Source organism: Thermobia domestica, chromosome 6, assembly GCF_964235325.1.
Source record: "Thermobia domestica chromosome 6, izTheDome1.hap1.1, whole genome shotgun sequence".
Taxonomy (NCBI): Eukaryota; Metazoa; Arthropoda; class Insecta; order Zygentoma; family Lepismatidae; genus Thermobia; species Thermobia domestica.
In genome coordinates, this window is record NC_137459.1 from 312,595,968 (window position 1) to 312,615,967 (window position 20,000).

The following is a 20,000-nucleotide window of genomic DNA, read 5'->3' on the forward strand; positions in this document are numbered from 1 at the left end:
GTGACGCATGAAGAGAAGCGTGTGTGTTCTCCAAGACGTTATACGAGTTGAACGTATTAAGTTTTTGTCTTCAGGAAACCAGTAAAGTCTGAATAATGAAAGCCATATAATCAAACAACTGTAATACACACACCGCAATGTCAAGCTAGTGCAACATACTAAAATCTACAATTTCAAATATTAATTTGCATCAAAACACCTTGGAACAGTGCTACGTGTACAAATTATGTTAATGCATTAGTGAATTTTATTTCGTACAGGCACCGGAACCGTCGTGCGCACTTACGTGCCGTTCCGAAATCTTTGGGCCAATTTCTTTTCGAGTGAGATGTCAAAAGTAATATGAAAATATTAGTATTGTTTTAAATCATATGTAGTGTAACCCACATAGTGCATATTAATACAAAGTTATCTACAATTCTTGTTATCATTTCTAAAAGTGATGATAGTGCTAACCAGATGTGTTTAATACGTTATGCCTTTTTCTTAGTGATTGAAATATGCACCAATTAAAACGTACACGATGTGAAGTGTTTGTCAGAAGGTAAGGTATCTATCAATAGAGAAGTTCAAACATTTACTTTCGTCTCCCACTACTCATCTGGTGTTAATCACACATGGCTATCCTACCTTGCACTCTTTTACAGGTATTGACCAGTGTATCTTGGAGCTGACGTAACAGCGGGGGTGGGTATACGGCTTATGCCTCTGATATATTTAACGCCCGAATCCTAGGACCGTGGGAGTGAGACTATTTGTTTACTTGCCAGTTCCTTATTGGATCTATTAGTCTTTTACAAATGAATGATGTTAAGGAAGACTCCAAGAGAGATCCAAGGTTCGAATCCCAATATTATTATATCTGGCTTTCGTTACGGGAACCAACTCGTCTTATAAAACAGGAACAAACGGTAGTCGAACGAAACTCCTCTTATAATGGGAGTGTGCTCAATGTTGTGTAACTCTATGTATGAAGGATTGTTTCAATATAAACCATCAGAGAACCAGATATGAAAATTAAAATGTCATCAATTTATAAGCAGCCAATTTTGTGCACGTAATGCGTGTAGTAATGAAGTGCAAGGCTAATTACTAAAACTTTGAAAATAAATGTCTTGTACATGAAATCTTTTCAACCTCCACATTTATATAGGTTGTATCGGTTTTGATTGATTACTAATAGAATAAAAATAAGTACACTCCAAATAAATTATTATAATTGTATTTGTAAATACAATGAATATATTTTAGTGCAAGGCCAATTACTTGTTTGTTATAAGGAAAACATTGTAAATTTTATATACAGAATGGACCTTATCAAGATACAATAAGGTATATAGAGATTCGACCTCATCAACATACATAACTTCTATATTTCGGTTGTATCGGTTTGATTGATTTGCAGCACGAATCAGCCTTGCACTAAATTCTTAGTGTAAACTAATATTTTGCAATTTCATGATATCCAATCACTGTCAGGTTCTTGTATTTCATTCATCAATCATGTAACTGCCTGTAAAAGTTATTATATGCATCTCAGTATTCAATTGTATTGTTCGTCGGACTTTTTTTATAATTGCAAAAAGGCTCATTTGTAACAAATAAATAAAGATATATAGAAATGAACAAATTATTTGAGATTTGTGTATTGAATAGTCCTACGTGTATATGCTCAGAAACAAAAGATTTTGTAATTGTATTCTTTGTACCAGATTTTTTTTCAAAACTCCAAAAACATGGTAAAACCGCCGTCTTGAGGGAGAAACCACGTAAAGATGGTCTCCGACTCGAATGTGTTAAAGATCAGTGTTTCCAAAGTTGGAGCGAGAAAGATAGCCAGGGGAAAGGTATTGTAGCCTTTAAGAACAACCCAATAGTAAATCAATTCCTTTTTAGGGAAGACATATTCCCTGACAATAGATTTATTGACATTCTTAAAATGAGAACTAATACTTACGGGGTTAAGGTGGCTTTGGCTAGGGCCCACCCTAATATTTCTAAGGAATGCAGAAGTTGTATGGAACCATTAGAAACAATGGGGCATGTCCTAGGTAAATATATTAGCCATGCTAATAGGAGAATTCATCGCCATAATACGGTAGTTGATATTTTAGCGAATCATTTCAGAGTACAAAAATATAAAATAAGTAAAGAACCTGAATTTGAACTAAATAACACTAAACTGAAACCCGATCTTATTATCGAGGGAGACAATAAAAGAACTGTTGTGGATGTTACTATTAGATTTGAGGATGGGGATGTTGAAGAAAAGGCTGTTATTGAGAAAACAAATAAATATAAAATGTTACAAAACCATTTCTCAGACAATAAGACATTTGAAGTAATCCCTCTTATATTAGGATCTAGAGGAGGTATGTTCAAAAGTACAAAAGATTTTATGAGGAAATTCAAGATACCAAAGTTTATTCAAAGTAGAATAATAAATTACATAATAAAGTCTTCAATTGAAATATTGAATTGTCATTTGGATTATTCTTAGTAATTTATGTGATATAATTATTGTCTTACTTGCCGTTTCATATATGTTTTCTTCTCTGTTTTGTGATACAAATATACAAGTTGTTTCCATATCATTGATTTTATATACTATTGTATTGTCAATTGTATATCAGGCACATTTAGTCATTATAATAAGTTTAATGTCGTGTCTAATTGTTTATCTTTGTAGCAATATAGCCGTATTTTTTATCTTGTAATTGTTTCAATTATGAATTTTTTAGTATTACTTTTTTATTTTTTTATTTTTATTTTTTTTAATTAATTTATTAACTATCTTTTATTATTGGTTGAGTTTTATGTGTCATAACAATTTTTAGTTTTGTTGTATTAATAATTCCGAGATATATTAGTTGGTGATACTGAAGTAAGTCAGAAATGGGTAATAGTGATGTTGAATAAATAAATAAAGAATGGATTTAAATAAGAAAGAAAAAGAATGACAAGTTTAACTTTATATTAGAATTTATCGTTTTTATTAGTGGTACGGTAACCTCCTGTAAATATTACTGGATATTTTATTTGTTGATTTTTTTTTATTTTTATTTATTTTTTTTTAATTTTTTTTATTTTTTTATTTTTTTAAATTAATTTATTATTAATTTTAATATATATTAAATGTACACAATAACATTTTTGTTCTTTTTATACCAAAGTTATGTCATTTTATGTACTCAATAAATTTGTAAAAGATATTCCTGTAGTTGTTATGGAATTCTATATTGAAATTAAGGGAAAATACATAAATAATAAAACAAATTATTAACACTTACATATATATATATATATATATATATATATATATATATATATATATATATATATATATATATATATATATATTGTAAAAGTGAGGAATACTCTTTCTATTAATTGTTTCTTGGTTATTGAAATACTCATATTCTGGTTAGCTGTATTTTATTTTGGGTTTAAATTGTAATTGTAAAACTTTTGTAAAATTTATTTTTTTTTGTATTTCATATTGGTATTGAGATAATTCTAAAACACGGGTTGTTAACCCCGTTTGCAATCAACTGAACTTGAAGAATGTGCAATGTGAAGAAATTGGATAATGTTATCGTTGCTATGTATAATATGTCTGTAAATGTAATGGAAATTTAATTTTGAAATAAAGATTTACCAGATGTCCAGGGGAGGTGACTCATCGGCAATTATGAGCGGATTGAAATTCGGCTTCTATGAGCCCATTTTTTCGGCAATTATGAGTGGATTGAAATTCGGCTTCTATGAGCCATTTTTTTTCGGCAATTATGAGCGCCTTTTTTGGAGGGGAAAAAGAATTGGGATGGTATTTAATACCATCGTGGCTTTTTAGCCTAGGGAGGAATAGTGTGTGATTCGCGATCTATCACCACAAGGTTTGTCATCCTGGCAGGTCACGCTCCCCATGGCGCTCAACCCCTCACATGCGGCTTAGCCCCACCCAAGCCTATGCAAGAGATTCTTCATCCTTTGACCGGGTAGGGGGATGCGGGTTCGCGACCGCGGATTCTCGGGTGGGGCCGACAATCCTCGGACGTTTCCCCGCATCCCCCCCAACCGGTCGGATGGTAACCTAAACGGGTGCCTGTAGGTTTCCACCAGCGTCTTCACCGGGTGGTGGCTTCTTCTTCGCCATTGCGGCCTGGTTCGCCACCTGTATGACGAACCTCTCCTGGACATCTCCCCGGGTTGGGGCTGGAACCTGAAAAGAAAGGAAAAGTAATCCTACCTAGGGTGCAGGTAAAAAGGAAGGAAGGGTTAGGAATAGAACTAAAAGGTGGCCTAAAAAAATTAAGAAACTTAATATAAGGGTGCAGTGCATAATAATGTTAGTTCTATGTGCGGTGCGCTACAACTTAATATAGGCCGCAACTCAAAGAACTGAATAAATCTGTGCACCTAGCTATTAAGATAAAAGGCCCAAGTTGGTAGCGAGCACGTTAGGCACCCTACCATCGGGGGTTGCTACCCATTTTGTTAATCCCACCTCAACGGGAGCACTCCGACGGGTCCCAGCTCCGACGACGGGGACGTAAGGTAGCACCGGAGCCAATTGGAACGTTTACAGATTGTATATGTGGATATTGTATATGTGAATATGTATTAATAATGATTAATAAAGGCAAACGGGGTTAGGGGTTCGAGGACTTCTTAGCTGAACCATGAATCATTACCCATTAAGGGGAATGCTTATTGCTTTTAAGATTCAGCTTTGCAACCATACTTCTCCCGGAACCCAAAAGCTTTGGTTTCCCGGAAACCGCCCGCCGAGTCATTGGAGGAACTTCGGCGGATTGCTGGCTGGCATCGTTTATGGTTAGAACTAGGGTGGTATCTGATCGCCTTCGAACCTCTAACTTTCGTTCTTGACTAATGAAAACATTCTTGGCAAATGCTTTCGCATCGATTAGTCTTGCGACGATCCAAGAATTTCACCTCTAACGTCGCAATACTAATGCCTCCGTCTGTCCCTATTAATCATTACCTCGAGTTCCGAAAACCAACAAAATAGAACCGAGGTCCTATTCCATTATTCCATGCACCGAACATTCAGGCGACACGGCCTGCTTTGAGCACTCTAATTTGTTCAAAGTAAACGTGCCGGCCAATCAAGACACTCAATGAAGAGCACCGAGAAAGGAAAAACCGGCAGGACGTCCGGAACGATCAGTTAAACGCCGGGCGGCGAACCGATCGTCCGAGACCCAGATCCAACTACGAGCTTTTTAACCGCAACAACTTTAATATACGCTATCGGAGCTGGAATTACCGCGGCGGCTGGCACCAGACTTGCCCTCCGATAGATTCTCATTAAAGGATTTAAAGTGTATTAATTCCGATTACGGGGCCTCGGATGAGTCCCGTATCGTTATTTTTCGTCACTACCTCCCCGTGCCGGGAGTGGGTAATTTGCGCGCCTGCTGCCTTCCTTGGATGTGGTAGCCGTTTCTCAGGCTCCCTCTCCGGAATCGAACCCTGATTCCCCGTTACCCGTAACAACCATGGTAGGCGCAGAACCTACCATCGACAGTTGATAAGGCAGACATTTGAAAGATGCGTCGCCGGTACAGAGACCGTGCGATCAGCCCAAAGTTATTCAGAGTCACCAAGGTTTCGGACGGACGAACCGACCGATTGGTTTTAATCTAATAAAAGCATCCCTTCCATTGCTGGGCGGGATTCTAGTTGCATGTATTAGCTCTACAATTACCACAGTTATCCAAGTAGGATAGGTACGATCTAAGGAACCATAACTGATTTAATGAGCCATTCGCGGTTTCACCTTGTTTTGGCTTGCACTGAGACATGCATGGCTTAATCTTTGAGACAAGCATATGACTACTGGCAGGATCAACCAGGGAATTGACCGAATAAAAAGCCGGAAAGTGTTGGACACAACCAACACAGCGTTCTAACAAAGGATAGGAAAGCTACACCCGACCAAGCATTTTAGACTTCTGTTCCGCTGGAATAAGCCTACTCTTGCGGTGAATAGCTCCCGTTAATACTGGCCTTGTGACAGCCGCCAAGAGCATATTAGACTCCCAATCCAATGGAACAAGCCTACTTGTGTCCTTGGGATACAACAGCTTCCTTCCACACGTTGCCGGTACATCCGACAGAGCAATTTTAAAGACTCCTTTTCCACCAGAATAAGCCTACCTTTGTGGGGCCTGGCTCCCGTTAGAACTGGCCGTAAGGGTACCCACAAAAACACATTTAGACTCCTCCTCCAGCGAAATATAGGTCTACTCGTGTCCTACGGATGACTATGGCTTCCGTTCAAATATAGCCGTTCACCCGACACAGCAAATTTTAAAGACTCCTTCTCCACCGGAATAAGCCTACTCTTGTGGGGCCTGGCTCCCGTTAGAACTGGCCGTAAGGTTGCCCACAAAAGCACATTTAGACTCCTGCTCCAGTGAAATAAGTCTACTCGTGTCCTACGGATGACTGTGGCTTCCGTTCAAATATAGCCGTTCACCCGACACAGCAAATTTTAAAGACTCCTTCTCCACCGGAATAAGCCTACTCTTGTGGGGCCTGGCTCCCGTTAGAACTGGCCGTAAGGTTGCCCACAAAAGCACATTTAGACTAATGCTCCAGTGAAATAAGTCTACTCGTGTCCTACGGATGACTGTGGCTTCCGTTCACCCGACAGAGCAAATATTAAAAGACTTCTCATCCACCAGAATAAGCCTACTCTCGTGGGGCCTGGCTCCCGTTAGAACTGGCCGTATGGCTACCCACAAAAACACATTTAGACTCCTGCTCCAGTGAAATATAGGTCTACTCGTGTCCTACGGATGACAGTGGCTTCCGTTCGACAAGTGATACACGCTCAAACTGGCGATGAGTCTATACCGTCCTTAACTTAAGGAAAATCGGTACTTAAAAGCCACATGGAGAATAAAAAGTCACTTACGAAAAACAATGCTCCGCATAAGCCTTTGTAAGCTAGAAAGGACATGCTATCTGGCCTCATTCTCAAGAAGGAGAAGTAAGCTCCCGTCAACTGGCCCAAACTCTTAAGCGAGGACAGCCCGTTCAAAGTCAATCGGCATCCCTCCTTAAGAGTACAAAACGGCTCTCTTCTTAACCACACTGGCTCTTGCTCCTTCAAGTGAAATTTGGCTCCCTTCACTCTGGCATTATCTTTACACTTAAATCGGATTCCTCCGATTTAACAGGTGAACCTACTCCGGGAACTAAGGAAACTGGGAATAAAGACTCAGAGGCCCAATTACCTTGTTCGCCAGCCAGCCTTGCGCCGGCCCAGGCTAGAGACTTTCTCCGACAATCCCTGTTGAGCCCGAAGGATCCTAAGACTACTCGTGTGTACAAAACTCAGAGGCCCAATTACCTTGTTCGCCAGCCAGCCTGGCGCCGGCCCAGGCTAGAGAATTGCATGGACACGAGAAACTCTCTGGACTCTTCATTGTGGCTCCTCCCGGAATTAAGGAAACTCCGAAATGCAACACTCAGAGGCCCAATTACCTTGTTCGCCAGCCAGCCTTGCGCCGGCCCAGGCTAGAGAATTGCACGGATTATTCCGGTTCACCCTAAACGCATCTGAGACTACTCGTGTGTATGAAACCCAGAGGCCCAATTACCTTGTTCGCCAGCCAGCCATGCGCCGGCGCAGGCTAGGGACTCACATTGACACGAGAAAGATCTCGTCAGCGGTTTGTAGCGTGCAGAAACTGTTCCCGTTTGAACTGACAATCCCGACAGAGCAATATTTAAGTCGTCTGGTCCATTGAAATAAAGCCTACTTTTGCGAGCCTTGCTCCCGTTAGGACTGGCCGTATGGCTGTGCACAAAAGCATATTAGACTCCTGCCTCAATGGAATTAGTCTACTCATCTTCTTAAAGGGACGACAGTTCTTCAAGCATAGCATGCTACCTTCCGCTACTTACAGGCGCGGAAATGCTGTGGAAACGAGGACACAAGTCCTCTGAAAAATTCCATAGCCGGGCACCCGACACAGCAAATTTTAAAGACTCCTTCTCCACCGGAATAAGCCTACTCTTGTGGGGCCTGGCTCCCGTTAGAACTGGCCGTAAGGTTGCCCACAAAAGCACATTTAGACTCCTGCTCCAGTGAAATAAGTCTACTCGTGTCCTACGGATGACTGTGGCTTCCTTTCAAATATAGCCGTTCACCCGACACAGCAAATTTTAAAGACTCCTTCTCCACCGGAATAAGCCAACTCTTGTGGAGCCTGGCTCCCGTTAGAACTGGCCGTAAGGTTGCCCACAAAAGCACATTTAGACTCCTGCTCTAGTGAAATAAGTCTACTCGTGTCCTACGGATGACTGTGGCTTCCGTTCAAATATAGCCGTTCACCCGACACAGCAAATTTTAAAGACTCCTTCTCCACCGGAATAAGCCTACTCTTGTGGAGCCTGGCTCCCGTTAGAACTGGCCGTAAGGTTGCCCACAAAAGCACATTTAGACTCCTGCTCTAGTGAAATAAGTCTACTCGTGTCCTACGGATGACTGTGGCTTCCGTTCAAATATAGCCGTTCACCCGACACAGCAAATTTTAAAGACTCCTTCTCCACCGGAATAAGCCTACTCTTGTGGGGCCTGGCTCCCGTTAGAACTGGCCGTAAGGTTGCCCACAAAAGCACATTTAGACTCCTGCTCCAGTGAAATAAGTCTACTCGTGTCCTACGGATGACTGTGGCTTCCGTTCAAATATAGCCGTTCACCCGACACAACAAATTTTAAAGACTCCTTCTCCACCGGAATAAGCCTACTCTTGTTGGGCCTGGCTCCCGTTAGAACTGGCCGTAAGGTTGCCCACAAAAGCACATTTACACTCCTGCTCCAGTGAAATAAGTCTACTCGTGTCCTACGGATGACTGTGGCTTCCGTTCACCCGACACAGCAAATATTAAAAGACTTCTCATCCACCAGAATAAGCCTACTCTCGTGGGACCTCGCACACGTTAGAACTGGCCGTATGGCTACCCACAAAAGCACATTTAGACTCCTGCACCAGTGGAATAAGTCTTACTCGTGTCCCCTGGGTGTGACAGTAGCTTCCGTTCAAGTATTCTTCGCATTCAGCAACCGCACAAAGCGGCATCGGCCAGAAGTCAATTGCCCGAAGGCGTGATCGACAGGCTAGGCCTCGGGTTTAGAAGGATTATCTCCTTCCCGTAAACGACAGGTACTTCCGTATGAGAGCCTACCTCACACATTCCCCATCGCCACGTGCCCTCTTAGAAACAGCCGTCCGACCAAGGTTTCTGACATTCTTTGTCAAAAATACGAGGAAGTTTTTGGACAACATTAGGCGTGCTGGCAAACCTGCGCTGCATGCCCTTTCATAGGTCCGCGCATGGACGCACATTTCTATGAAGCATTCCTCCCAGGCAGCAACAAGGTTTGCAACCTCCTCTACTCCTCAGCCGGCTAGGACGCCCGTGAATAGCATCCCAGGGTTCTAGCCTACGGCCGATAAAATTCCTTTTGAGCCTACACTACCATCCGCCGATATTAGCCCGCCTTCAAAATTAACCAACATCAACAGCGATAGTGCGTTTAGACTCCCATAAAGGAACCAACCAGCCTGTGGCTTCCCTTCCCAATTTAGCCATTTCCGCCTCCTGCGAAGACTAGCTTTCTGTCTGTGGCCAGAAGTCAAGATTTCTCGACAGACCAGGCCGCGGAGAGAAAAAGGTAAGCCTCGTTTAGAAAGCAATACCATTAGCGGTCTCTCCAACCTCTGTAAACAATTTAAAGGAAATGTTTATATAGAAGGCTTGTTCACTACCCTACCTCCTATTGTGTAGAGATTCCTCTCGATTGCACACCAGTCACGAAAAATCACAGAATGTCAAAAATGACGGCTAACGAAGCCACGGTTTCCGTCATATCCCAAGGTTATGCTGGGTGAAAAGTCGCCAACAACAATGTTCACAGTTGCCGTCAGACTGCCCACTGTTCCAGAAATGCGGTTCATGAGATGCCGTCCAAATGCTCAGAAAAGCCCTAAGAGCAATCACAGTTGCACACACCATGCTTAATAGTTGCACTCAAATAGCTCACAATTGCCGTCAGAATCTTCACACAAGCTGTCAGAATGCTCACATTTAAAAAAAAAGTGCTCATAGTTGCCGACCATAGGCTCATAATTGCCGACCAAGGCCTCACTGTTGCCGTCAAAACGCTCATAGTTGCCGACTTTCCGTTCATCCGACTTTTCGTTCATAATTGCGGACAATGGGCTCATAGTTGCCTACATACTGCTTCGTGTTCATCTTCAAAATACTCACAGTTGCCTTCAGAATGTTCACACGTACTTCCAAAATGCTCACACTCGTTTCCACGATGCTCATAGTTGCCGACTTTTCATTCATAATATCTAACATACTGCTGATAGTGTAAGTTAAATGGTTCATCGTTGCTGTCAAAAGGCTCACAGTTGCCGTCAGATTCCTCACACAAGCCGTCATAATGCTAACATTTTAAAAAAAAGTGCTCATAGTTGCCGACCATACGCTCATAGTTGCCGACTTTTTGTTCATAATTGCGGACATACAACTCATAGTTGAATAGATAGTTTTTCATGTTTATCTTCAAAATACTCACAGTTGCCTTCAGAATGTTCACACCTATTTTCAAAATGCTCACACTCGTTTCCACGATGCTCATAGTTGCCGACTTTTCATTCATAATATCTAACATACAGCTGATAGTGTAAGTTAAATGGTTCATCGTTGCTGTCAAAAGGCTCACAGTTGCCGTCAAATTTCTCACAGAAGCCGTTAGAATGCTCACATTTAAAAAAAGTGCTCATAGTTGCCGACCGTACGCTCATAGTTGCCGACTTTTTGTTCACAATTGCGGACATACAACTCCTAGTTGAATAGATAATTTTTCATCTTTATCTTCAAAATACTCCCTGTTGGCTTCACAATGATCACACGTACTTTCAAAGTGATCATACTCGTTTTTATGGTGCTCATAGTTGCCTGCATTTTGTTCGAAATTTCCAACCCAGGAAATATATATATAAATGGAAACAAAGCACGTAATGGAAATAGTGTTATTTTAATGTGGCTCGTATTTATTATAAGAAAATAAGCAACCAAGGCAACAGCGAATTATATTTTATCGCTGTAACACTAGCCGTCAAACTGCTCACACTTGCCGTCAAAATTCTTATACATGTCCTAAAAATTTATAAAATTACGAAATGTGGTAGGAAAAAAAAAGCAGCGAAGGCTTTACGTATACGACGCCTTTCATACCCGCAAATTATGAGGCACTTCCTGTACAGTTATAATGGCCATGCAATTTTCACACCAACCCTGAAATTGCAAACACTCGCTTTAACAAGTCTCATAGTTGCAGACTTTTCATTCATAATATCAAACATACGGCTGATAGTGTAAGTTAAATGGTTCATGGTTGCTGTGAAACGGCTCACAGTTGGCGTCAGATTCCTCACACAAGCCGTCACAATGCTCACATTTACCAAAAAAGTGCTCATAGTTGCCGACTATTCGTTCATAATTGCCGACCTAGGGCTCACAGTTGCCGTCAGATGGTTCACACAAGCCGTCAAACTGCTCACACTTGCCGTCAAAATTCTCGTACATGCTGTCATAATTTATAAGATTACTAAATATGGGAAGAGGAAAAGCAAGGAAGGGTTTATTTATACTGGTCCTTTCACACACACACCCCCTTCCAAATTATGGGACACTTCTTGTAGAGTTAAGAAAACCTTACAAGCTGTACAAGAAACGTATCGAAATACAGTACCTAGGACAACGTACAAGGAATCTCAATATATATATATATATATATATATATATATATATATATATATATATATATAACTAACTCTATGGCCTATGGAACCCGGAGGTTCAGTGTCGCGTTCACAAAAGCTCTCCACTGACTCCTATCCTTAGCTAATTGCATCCAGTTCCTACTTTGTATTCCTATCTCGGCGAGATCCATCTTAATATTATCCTCCCATCTGCGCCTAGGTCTTCCTAATGGTCGTTTTCCTATGGGTCTTCCAGTCAAGACTTTGAAAGCGTTTCTACTTTCTTCCATTCTAGCTACATGACCTGCCCACCTAAGCCTCCTAGATTTGACGACCCTAACAATGTTGGGTAAACCGTATAAACTATGTAGTTCCTCGTTATGGAGTTTCTTCCATTCCCCATTCTCGTTCCTCTTGGGTCCGAATATTCGTCTCAGGATCCTATTCTCAAATACTTTCAGTCTATGTTCTTCCCTCAGAGTAAGAGACCATGTTTCGCAACCATACAGAACAACAGGCATGATTATCGTTTTATATATTTTAAGCTTCAAATTCTTCGGCAGGATTCGCGACGACAAGAGATTTTGAACCGAATAGTAACACGAATTCCCTGCTTTTAGTCGACATTTAATTTCTTCGTGAATACGATTTTCGTCTGTTAATATTGATCCTAAATATTTGGAAGTATCCACTTTATCAAAAGTATTATTTAATATTTTAACGCCTCCACAATTTGCCGTATTACGGTCCCGACGCACTTCCAAGTATTTAGTTTTCTCTGCATTTACTTCCAAACCCATGTCCCTGCAAGCGTTTAATAAGATCTCTGCATTTATTTCTACTGTTCTTCTATCATCCCCTATTAAATTTACTACATCAGCATATGCCATAACCTGGTGAATGCCGTTCAACTCTAGGCCCTGGTTGCTATCTTTGATTTTCCTTATGGCGTATTCCAGCACAAAGTTAAATAATAATGGCGACAACGCATCTCCTTGTTTCAGGCCATTTTCGACGTGGAAGCTCGTGGACAAAAATTTTCCTACCCGGACTTTACTTTGGGATTCACTTAAACATATCTTAATTAATCTAATTAGCTTTCTCGGTATTCCAAGTTCTGTAAGAACTTTGTATAATGTTTCTCTCCTAACCGAGTCGTAAGCCTTTCTAAAATCAATAAATATTTGATGTACCGGGGTATTGTATTCCCACTTCTTTTCGAGTATTTGGCGAATGGTAAATATTTGGTCGATAGTTGATCGATTTCGTCTAAATCCGCACTGATAATCTCCAATAATTTCATCTGCGTATGGAGTCAATCTTGCTAAAAGAATATTTGAAAGGATTTTATAGGATGTTGACAGAAGAGAAATGCCTCGATAATTATTACAGTCAGTTTTGTCGCCTTTCTTGTGAATTGGAACAATGGTTGATTCTTTCCACTCTTGTGGCAATTCTTCCTTGTTCCAGATAAGGAGAATGAGTTTGTGTATCTTGTTCCACAATTTTTCGCCTCCAGCTAAAATTAACTCAGCCGGAATTTCATCTACACCCGGAGATTTGTGTTTCTTTAATTTCTTTATAGCGGCTTCTACTTCTATTCGGTTGGGTTCTGGAATATACAGTTCTGGGGTGTGTATCTCCTTTTCTCCACGCACATTAGTTTTTGGCTGCGTGTTCAGCAAATCGTCAAAGAAATCTTTCCATCTATTTAAGAGGCTATCCGTATCAGTGAGAACTGTTCCGTCAGCTTTCTTTAATATATAAGCACGAGGTTGATAGCCTTTTTTAAATTCGCGTATCCCCTTATACATGTCCCGAATGTTTTTATTTTTACTATTATCTTCAAGTTCCTTAATTTTAGCTTTCAAAAAATCGCGTTTCTTTGTTCTAAAAGTTTTGGAAGTTTCCCGCCTGATATCTGCGAAATTTTGTGTAGTTATTTCATTAGGATTTTGTAGCCACCGTAATTTTGCCTGTTTTCTCTTCTCTGCTAGTTTAATGCATTCTTGGTCGAACCATGGTTTGTTCCTACGTACTTCCGCGTGTCCCAATTTTTCTATTGCTGAACTTTTAATGCTATCTCTAATTTCAATCCAAGTATCCTCAACACTAGTGCACTCCGAGTCTTCTAAAACCGAGAATCTATTCGAAACTTCAATCTGGTATTCCTCTCTTATCTGGATATCTTCTAATTTCTTTAAATTAAATCTCTCCGTTTTCGGACATTGAATATTACCTTTATTGAACGATAATCTCTCCCGTATTACTGCTACTACCAGGTAGTGATCAGTGTCACAATCAGCCCCTCTAAACGACCGGACGTCAATTATGCTAGATTGCCTTCTTCTATCTACTAAAACGTGATCAATTTGATTATGCGTTTTTCCGTCTGGTGATGTCCAAGTGAATTTATGAACGTCGCGATGTGGGAATTGTGTACTCTTCACGATTAGGTTTTTGGATGTTGCAAAGTTCACGAGTCTAACACCGTTGTCATTACTTTCCTTATGCAGAATTTCTATGAAAGAATATTCAGTTTAACTTTCACCGAAGGGTTGAAATTCTGCCGCGTAAGATAGGTTTCGCTGCCGCGAAGATGTGTGGATATTATGGGGGGAAAGTAATTTAAAAAATACCGATAAAAAGACAATCAACTTAAATTTTATTTTACAGTATACTATTCTGTGTCAATACGCGAGCAATAACAGAGTAAGAAAAAAGAAAATTGACAATTTACAGTTTTCACTCACATTTGTGGTCATGGCTATCTTCAAATTACGATTTGCATTATTTTAAGTAAACTATTCCAAACAGAAAAGTGATATTTCTAAACGAGTTGTACCTGGATATTGTGCATTCGAGTACTATTATAAGGATACTATTATAGTATCTCCACTTTTCTAAAAGAAAAGAGACTCTAAATTGTTGTAGAAAGTTGAAAATTTGACGGCAAACAGAGCCCACGCTTAATGTCAAGACCTGCGAACACCGCCGGTGAGAGTAGATGAGAATTTGAAATCTTTTTTTTCTTTTCTTTCTTTTTCTATCTTTCTTTCATTTTTTCTTTTTTTACTACCGAAAGAAAACCAGTGAAACTAGAGAAAGGAAATCTCTACCGAGAATGTACGGAAACATTTTTCATCGAAGTAGGCGGAAGGAATCATCGCAAAAAAAAAAAAAAAAAAGAAGCTCACAGTTTCCGTCAAAATGCTCACACTTGCCGTCAAAATGCTCACAGTTGCCGATAGTTGCCGACAATTCGTTCATAATTGCGGAGATAGTGCTCACAGTTGCCGTCAGATGGTTCATACTAGCCGTCAAATTCCTCACACTTGCCGTCAATATGCCCAAAGTTGAACACGTATCTCCCATGGAAAACTTTAACCGCTTATCGCCAAGAGAGCTCAAAATCCAGCCTAAAGTTGAAATTGAACGCTGTCAGCGGAATCAAAACCTGGAGGATTTTTTTTTCTTTTTTTTTTTTTACAGAGGAGCGTTCCATGGAATTCCGTAATCTATATATATAAAAGAGAACGTACAAATCCTTTGTTAGCTCATCACGCTAATACGGCTGAACCAATTTCTTTCATTTTTGGGGGGTTATTAAGATTTGGACCCTAGATGTTTTTTATCATATCACTTTAATTTTCAATTACCAGTGTCTTGAGATAATTGACCATTCAAGTGTCCATAACGTACAAATCCTTTGTTAGCTCATCATAGCTAAATCTAACCGTATTTATATGTAACCCGCATGACCGTGTCACTCGGCGGGTTAACATAAATGACAGGCGATATAATGTTAACATTTACTGCAATCTTCTATGGTTTTTATCATATCACTTGAAAGCGAAAAAGTAAACATTATCTAAGTAACAAAGTTTATTGCGTTCCGGGGTGACCCTAGCGAAGCAGGGTGAACGCTGCTAGTATGAAATAAACTGAATATTCGTGTGAACGAGCATGAAAATTAGGACCTCTTTTATGCGTGTAATTAAGGGATGAGCTAAGTGACTGATGACAGATATGTGGGAATGTGAATGTCGATGAACCGAATAACATATCGTTGTTAATTCACAGATATAATTGAGACGTGATATATCTTTTCAAACATAGGTATTTTGTGAGCAGCACCGCAAATGAAAGAGTTGGCACCAAGTTAAACGTGTACTGAAGTACTTTCGTGGAAGGTGCAAGCAAGTAGCAGTGCTTACAGCGGCAGATGTAACTTAAAATATGAGGGGAAAAATGGTTTAAGAAACCATAATGCAAAATTTACTCGCCAATATAAATTTTTGCTTGAATGACTAAACAATCGTAGAGTAAGAAAGCATGTTACAACAACTTAACATATTGCTCACATTTGTGATCAGGGTTATTTCATTTTTTTTTTCTTTCTTTTTTAACTTGTTGCTAGAATAATGAATTATTTTTATAGGAGGTGTACCTAAATGGAAGTACGTATAGAATGCTTTTGCTTTTAAATATTCAATTTTGCAGAAAGAGAAGCCACTTTAATTTGTAGCAGAAGGTCTAAAATTTGACGGCGAGAAGAGGCCTCGCTCGCCGTCAGCTGCAGTGTACACAGTCGGCAACGGTATATGAGAATGCCAAATCAGGTTTATTCTCAATTGTAAAGAAACCGTAGAGACAACAAATGTTGAAGTTGTATTCAAAACGTGACTAAATGCGGTACATGGTACAACGTACGAAGAATTTGTATATATACAATTCTAAGAAAGAAAATTCAGTTTATCTTTTACCGGAGGGTTGAAATTTTATCCGCGAAGACAGGCTTCGCTGCCCGCCAAGATCTGCGGACATTGTGAGGGGAAATGAAAAGAAGAAAAATTGTGATAAAAAGAAAAACAACATAAATTTTATTACACCATATACTTTTCTGTTTCAATGGGCGAGCTATAATAGAGTAAGAAAGTAAATAAGAAATATTTTACATTTTGCTCACACTTGTGGTCATTTTTATTCCAAATTAAGTTTTTGCACTATTTCAAGAAAACTATTCATACCAGATTAATGCAATTTTTGCAAGACGTGAAGCTACATACTTTTCAGGGAAGTTCGTAAAAAGAATTGTTGTATCGCCATCTTTATATATATATATATATATATATATATATATATATATATATATAACTTTAAAATGTTACAGAAGGTTGAACATTTGACGGCGAACAGAGGTCACGCTCACCGTCGAGAGCTGCGAACGCAGCCGGCAGGTGTAGACGAGAACACAAAATCATGTTCTTTCTGAATTGTAAAGAGACCGTAGAAGCTAGAATAGTGAAAGTTCTACACAAGACGTACTTAAACACAGTACATGCGACAACGTACAAACAGTTTGTATATACAAATTACTAACAGAGAAAATTCAGTTTCTCTTTTACCGGAGGGTTAAAATTTTGTCGGCGAAGACAGGTTTCGATTGCCGCAAAGATGTGTGGATACTGTGGTGGAAGGTGAGACGAGGAAAAATATTGATAAAAAGGAAAACAATATAAAATTTATTTAACTATATACTATTCTGCGTCAATCGGTGAACTATAAGAGAGTGAAAAAGTAAATTGGAATACTATTACATTTCGCTCACCCTTGTGGTCAAGTTTGTTTCAAATTACGTTTCTACATTATTTTTGGGAAATTATTCAATCCAGAATAGTGCAGTTTGCACAGAAAGTGTATGAAAATACTGTGCATGGGAGTTGATATAAAGAATTGTAGTACCTCCAATTTTATGAAGGAAAATATACTTGAAATTGGTGCAGAAGGTTGAAAATTTTACTGCAAGCACAGGGCACACTGGCCGTCAAGGGCTTTGAACGCTACCTGCAAGGATAGATGAGAAATTGAAATCATTTTTTTATCCCCACTACGGATAGAAAAAGCAATAAAACTAGAATAGTAAAATTTCTACACGGAATGTATGCAAACACAGTATATCGGAGTAGGTTATTAGGAATTTTTATATTCACATTTACAATAATAATAATAATAATAATAATAATAATAATAATAATAATAATAATAATACTAAATAAAAATAAACATAAAAAAAAGTTATTACAGTTTAAAATGTAGCGGAGGGTTGAAATTTTTTCAGCTAAAACGAGATTTATTGGCCATGAAGATGTGTGGCCATGCAGCGTAAAAATAAGACAATCGTTTGAGCAGCGGGGGGGGGAGATAAACATAGAAATAATGAAAAGAAATCACTAATATCCATTCCAGCTTCAATTAATGAACAATGATGTAGGGAGAGAGCAAACCACAACACTGTTGTTTATTCCTTCACATTCGGAATAACGGTCATCCCAGATTCTGTTTTTCCACTATCTTGACGAAAGAATTGAGTATAGATTAGTGACATTACTAGCCTACCTGTACCTAAACACTGTGCATTCGAATATGTATAATATTAGTACTCTCATATTTGCGGAGATAAGGCTCATAGTTGCCGTCAAAATGCTCACACGTACCGTCAAAATGCTCACACGTACCGTCAAAATGCTCACACTTGCCGTCAGAATGCTCACACTTGCCGTCACAATTTATAAGGTTTAAAAAATGCGGTAAGAAGTAAAGCAACATAAATAACACTTAACCAGATGCTATTCTGTGCCAATGGGTGAGCAATAACAGAGTAAGAAAGTAAATTGGAAAACTTTTACATTTGGCTCACACTTGTGATCATGGTTATTCTAAATTACGTTCTCCCACTATTTTAACAAAATTATTCAAACCAGAATAGTGCAATTTCTACATGAGGTGTACCTTGATCCCAGCATAACTGTGGGACGTAAATCTTGAAAAATTCATTTCATTTAATTTTTAATAATAATAATAAAATTAATAATAATAATAATAATAATAATAATAATAATAATAATAATAATAATAATAATAATAATAATAATAATAATAATAATGTTTGCGAGAATAAAACTCGGATCCCTAACGCCAGAAGCGCATATATTAACGGCTTAGCCACGAGGTGGCTGATACAGAAATAAAGCAAATTCCAATATTTTTACTTTACGTTTGAAATTGCTGTTATTACAAATCACGTTTTTAACAAAACATTTTTTTTCTCAACGAGATTAAATAAATAAATAATTTAATTAAAATTAAACACTTCGAAGGGAAGAACACAGCAAATGAATGAAGAGGCAGGTTAAAATTCCAAATTCAAATACAGGGCTGTGAAGTTAAATAAACCATTATCATACTTAAAAATATGCGGTAAAAATTAAAAAGACAACGTTGTGATAAGACCTTTGTTGTACTCCCAAGAGAAGATACACACATCGCCTGGAAATTTGAGTCGATAGAAAGCATACAACTGTGAGATAAAACAAACAAATTTAAAACGAAATCACCATATAAGTGGAAGCTAATGAAATTCAACAGAAGAAAGCATGCGGTAAATTGTGGCGGTGATGGAGGGCGCAGTTACCGTCATTTAAACCAGTCCGTCCACGCTTATGTTTAACGGGAGCGAGAAGGAAATCCATGTCGGTGATGGATGGCTTAGTTGCCGTCATATAGAGAAACCCTTGCCTATCATGAGACCCATGTTCAACTTGCTAACACTTTTATGTATGTGAAAAGAAGTAAAGATCGGCAAGTGTGAGCGAGTGGGAAAAGGTAAAGTCGGCAATTATGAGCAAATGAAAAAAAAAGTCGTCAATTATGAGCGAATGGAACATTCCACATAAGACACTTGTTACGCTCTCAAGAGAAGATATATATACCTCATCTGGAAAGTACACAACTGTGAGCGATAAAAACCAAATCAAGAAAAAGAAATCACCACATAACTGTAAACTAATGAAATTCAACAGAAGAAAGCATACGGTAAATTCTGGCGGTGATGGAGGGCGCCGTTACCGTCATGTAAACCAGACCGTCCACGCTTAAATTTAACGGGAGCGAGAAGGTAAACCATGTCGGTGATGGATGGCTTAGTTGCTGTCATATAGAGGAGCCCCTGCTTATCATGACACCCATGTTCCCCTTAACTAACACTTTTATGTATGTGAAAAGAAGTAAAGATCGGCAAGTGTGAGCGAGTGGGAAAAGGTAAAGTCGGCAATTATGAGCAAATGAAAAAAATTTCGGCAATTATGAGCGTATGGAACATTCCATATAAGACACTTGTTACGC

The 20,000-nt window shown here is 39.1% G+C and overlaps 1 protein-coding gene and 1 pseudogene across 1 annotated transcript in view; one reads left to right on the forward strand and one right to left on the reverse strand.

The window, feature by feature from the left end:
* LOC145687620 (uncharacterized) overlaps positions 1-4,894 on the forward strand; it is a 5,827-nt gene extending 933 nt beyond the window's left edge. The window contains exons 2-3 of the mRNA XM_081761088.1: positions 1,713-2,372; positions 4,725-4,894. Coding sequence (XP_081617214.1) covers positions 1,713-2,372; positions 4,725-4,894 — 830 coding nt within the window. The remainder of the gene's footprint in view (positions 1-1,712; positions 2,373-4,724) is intronic.
* On the reverse strand, positions 4,628-5,882 carry LOC145688596 (small subunit ribosomal RNA; annotated as a pseudogene).
* Between the last annotated feature and the right edge of the window lie 14,118 nt (positions 5,883-20,000).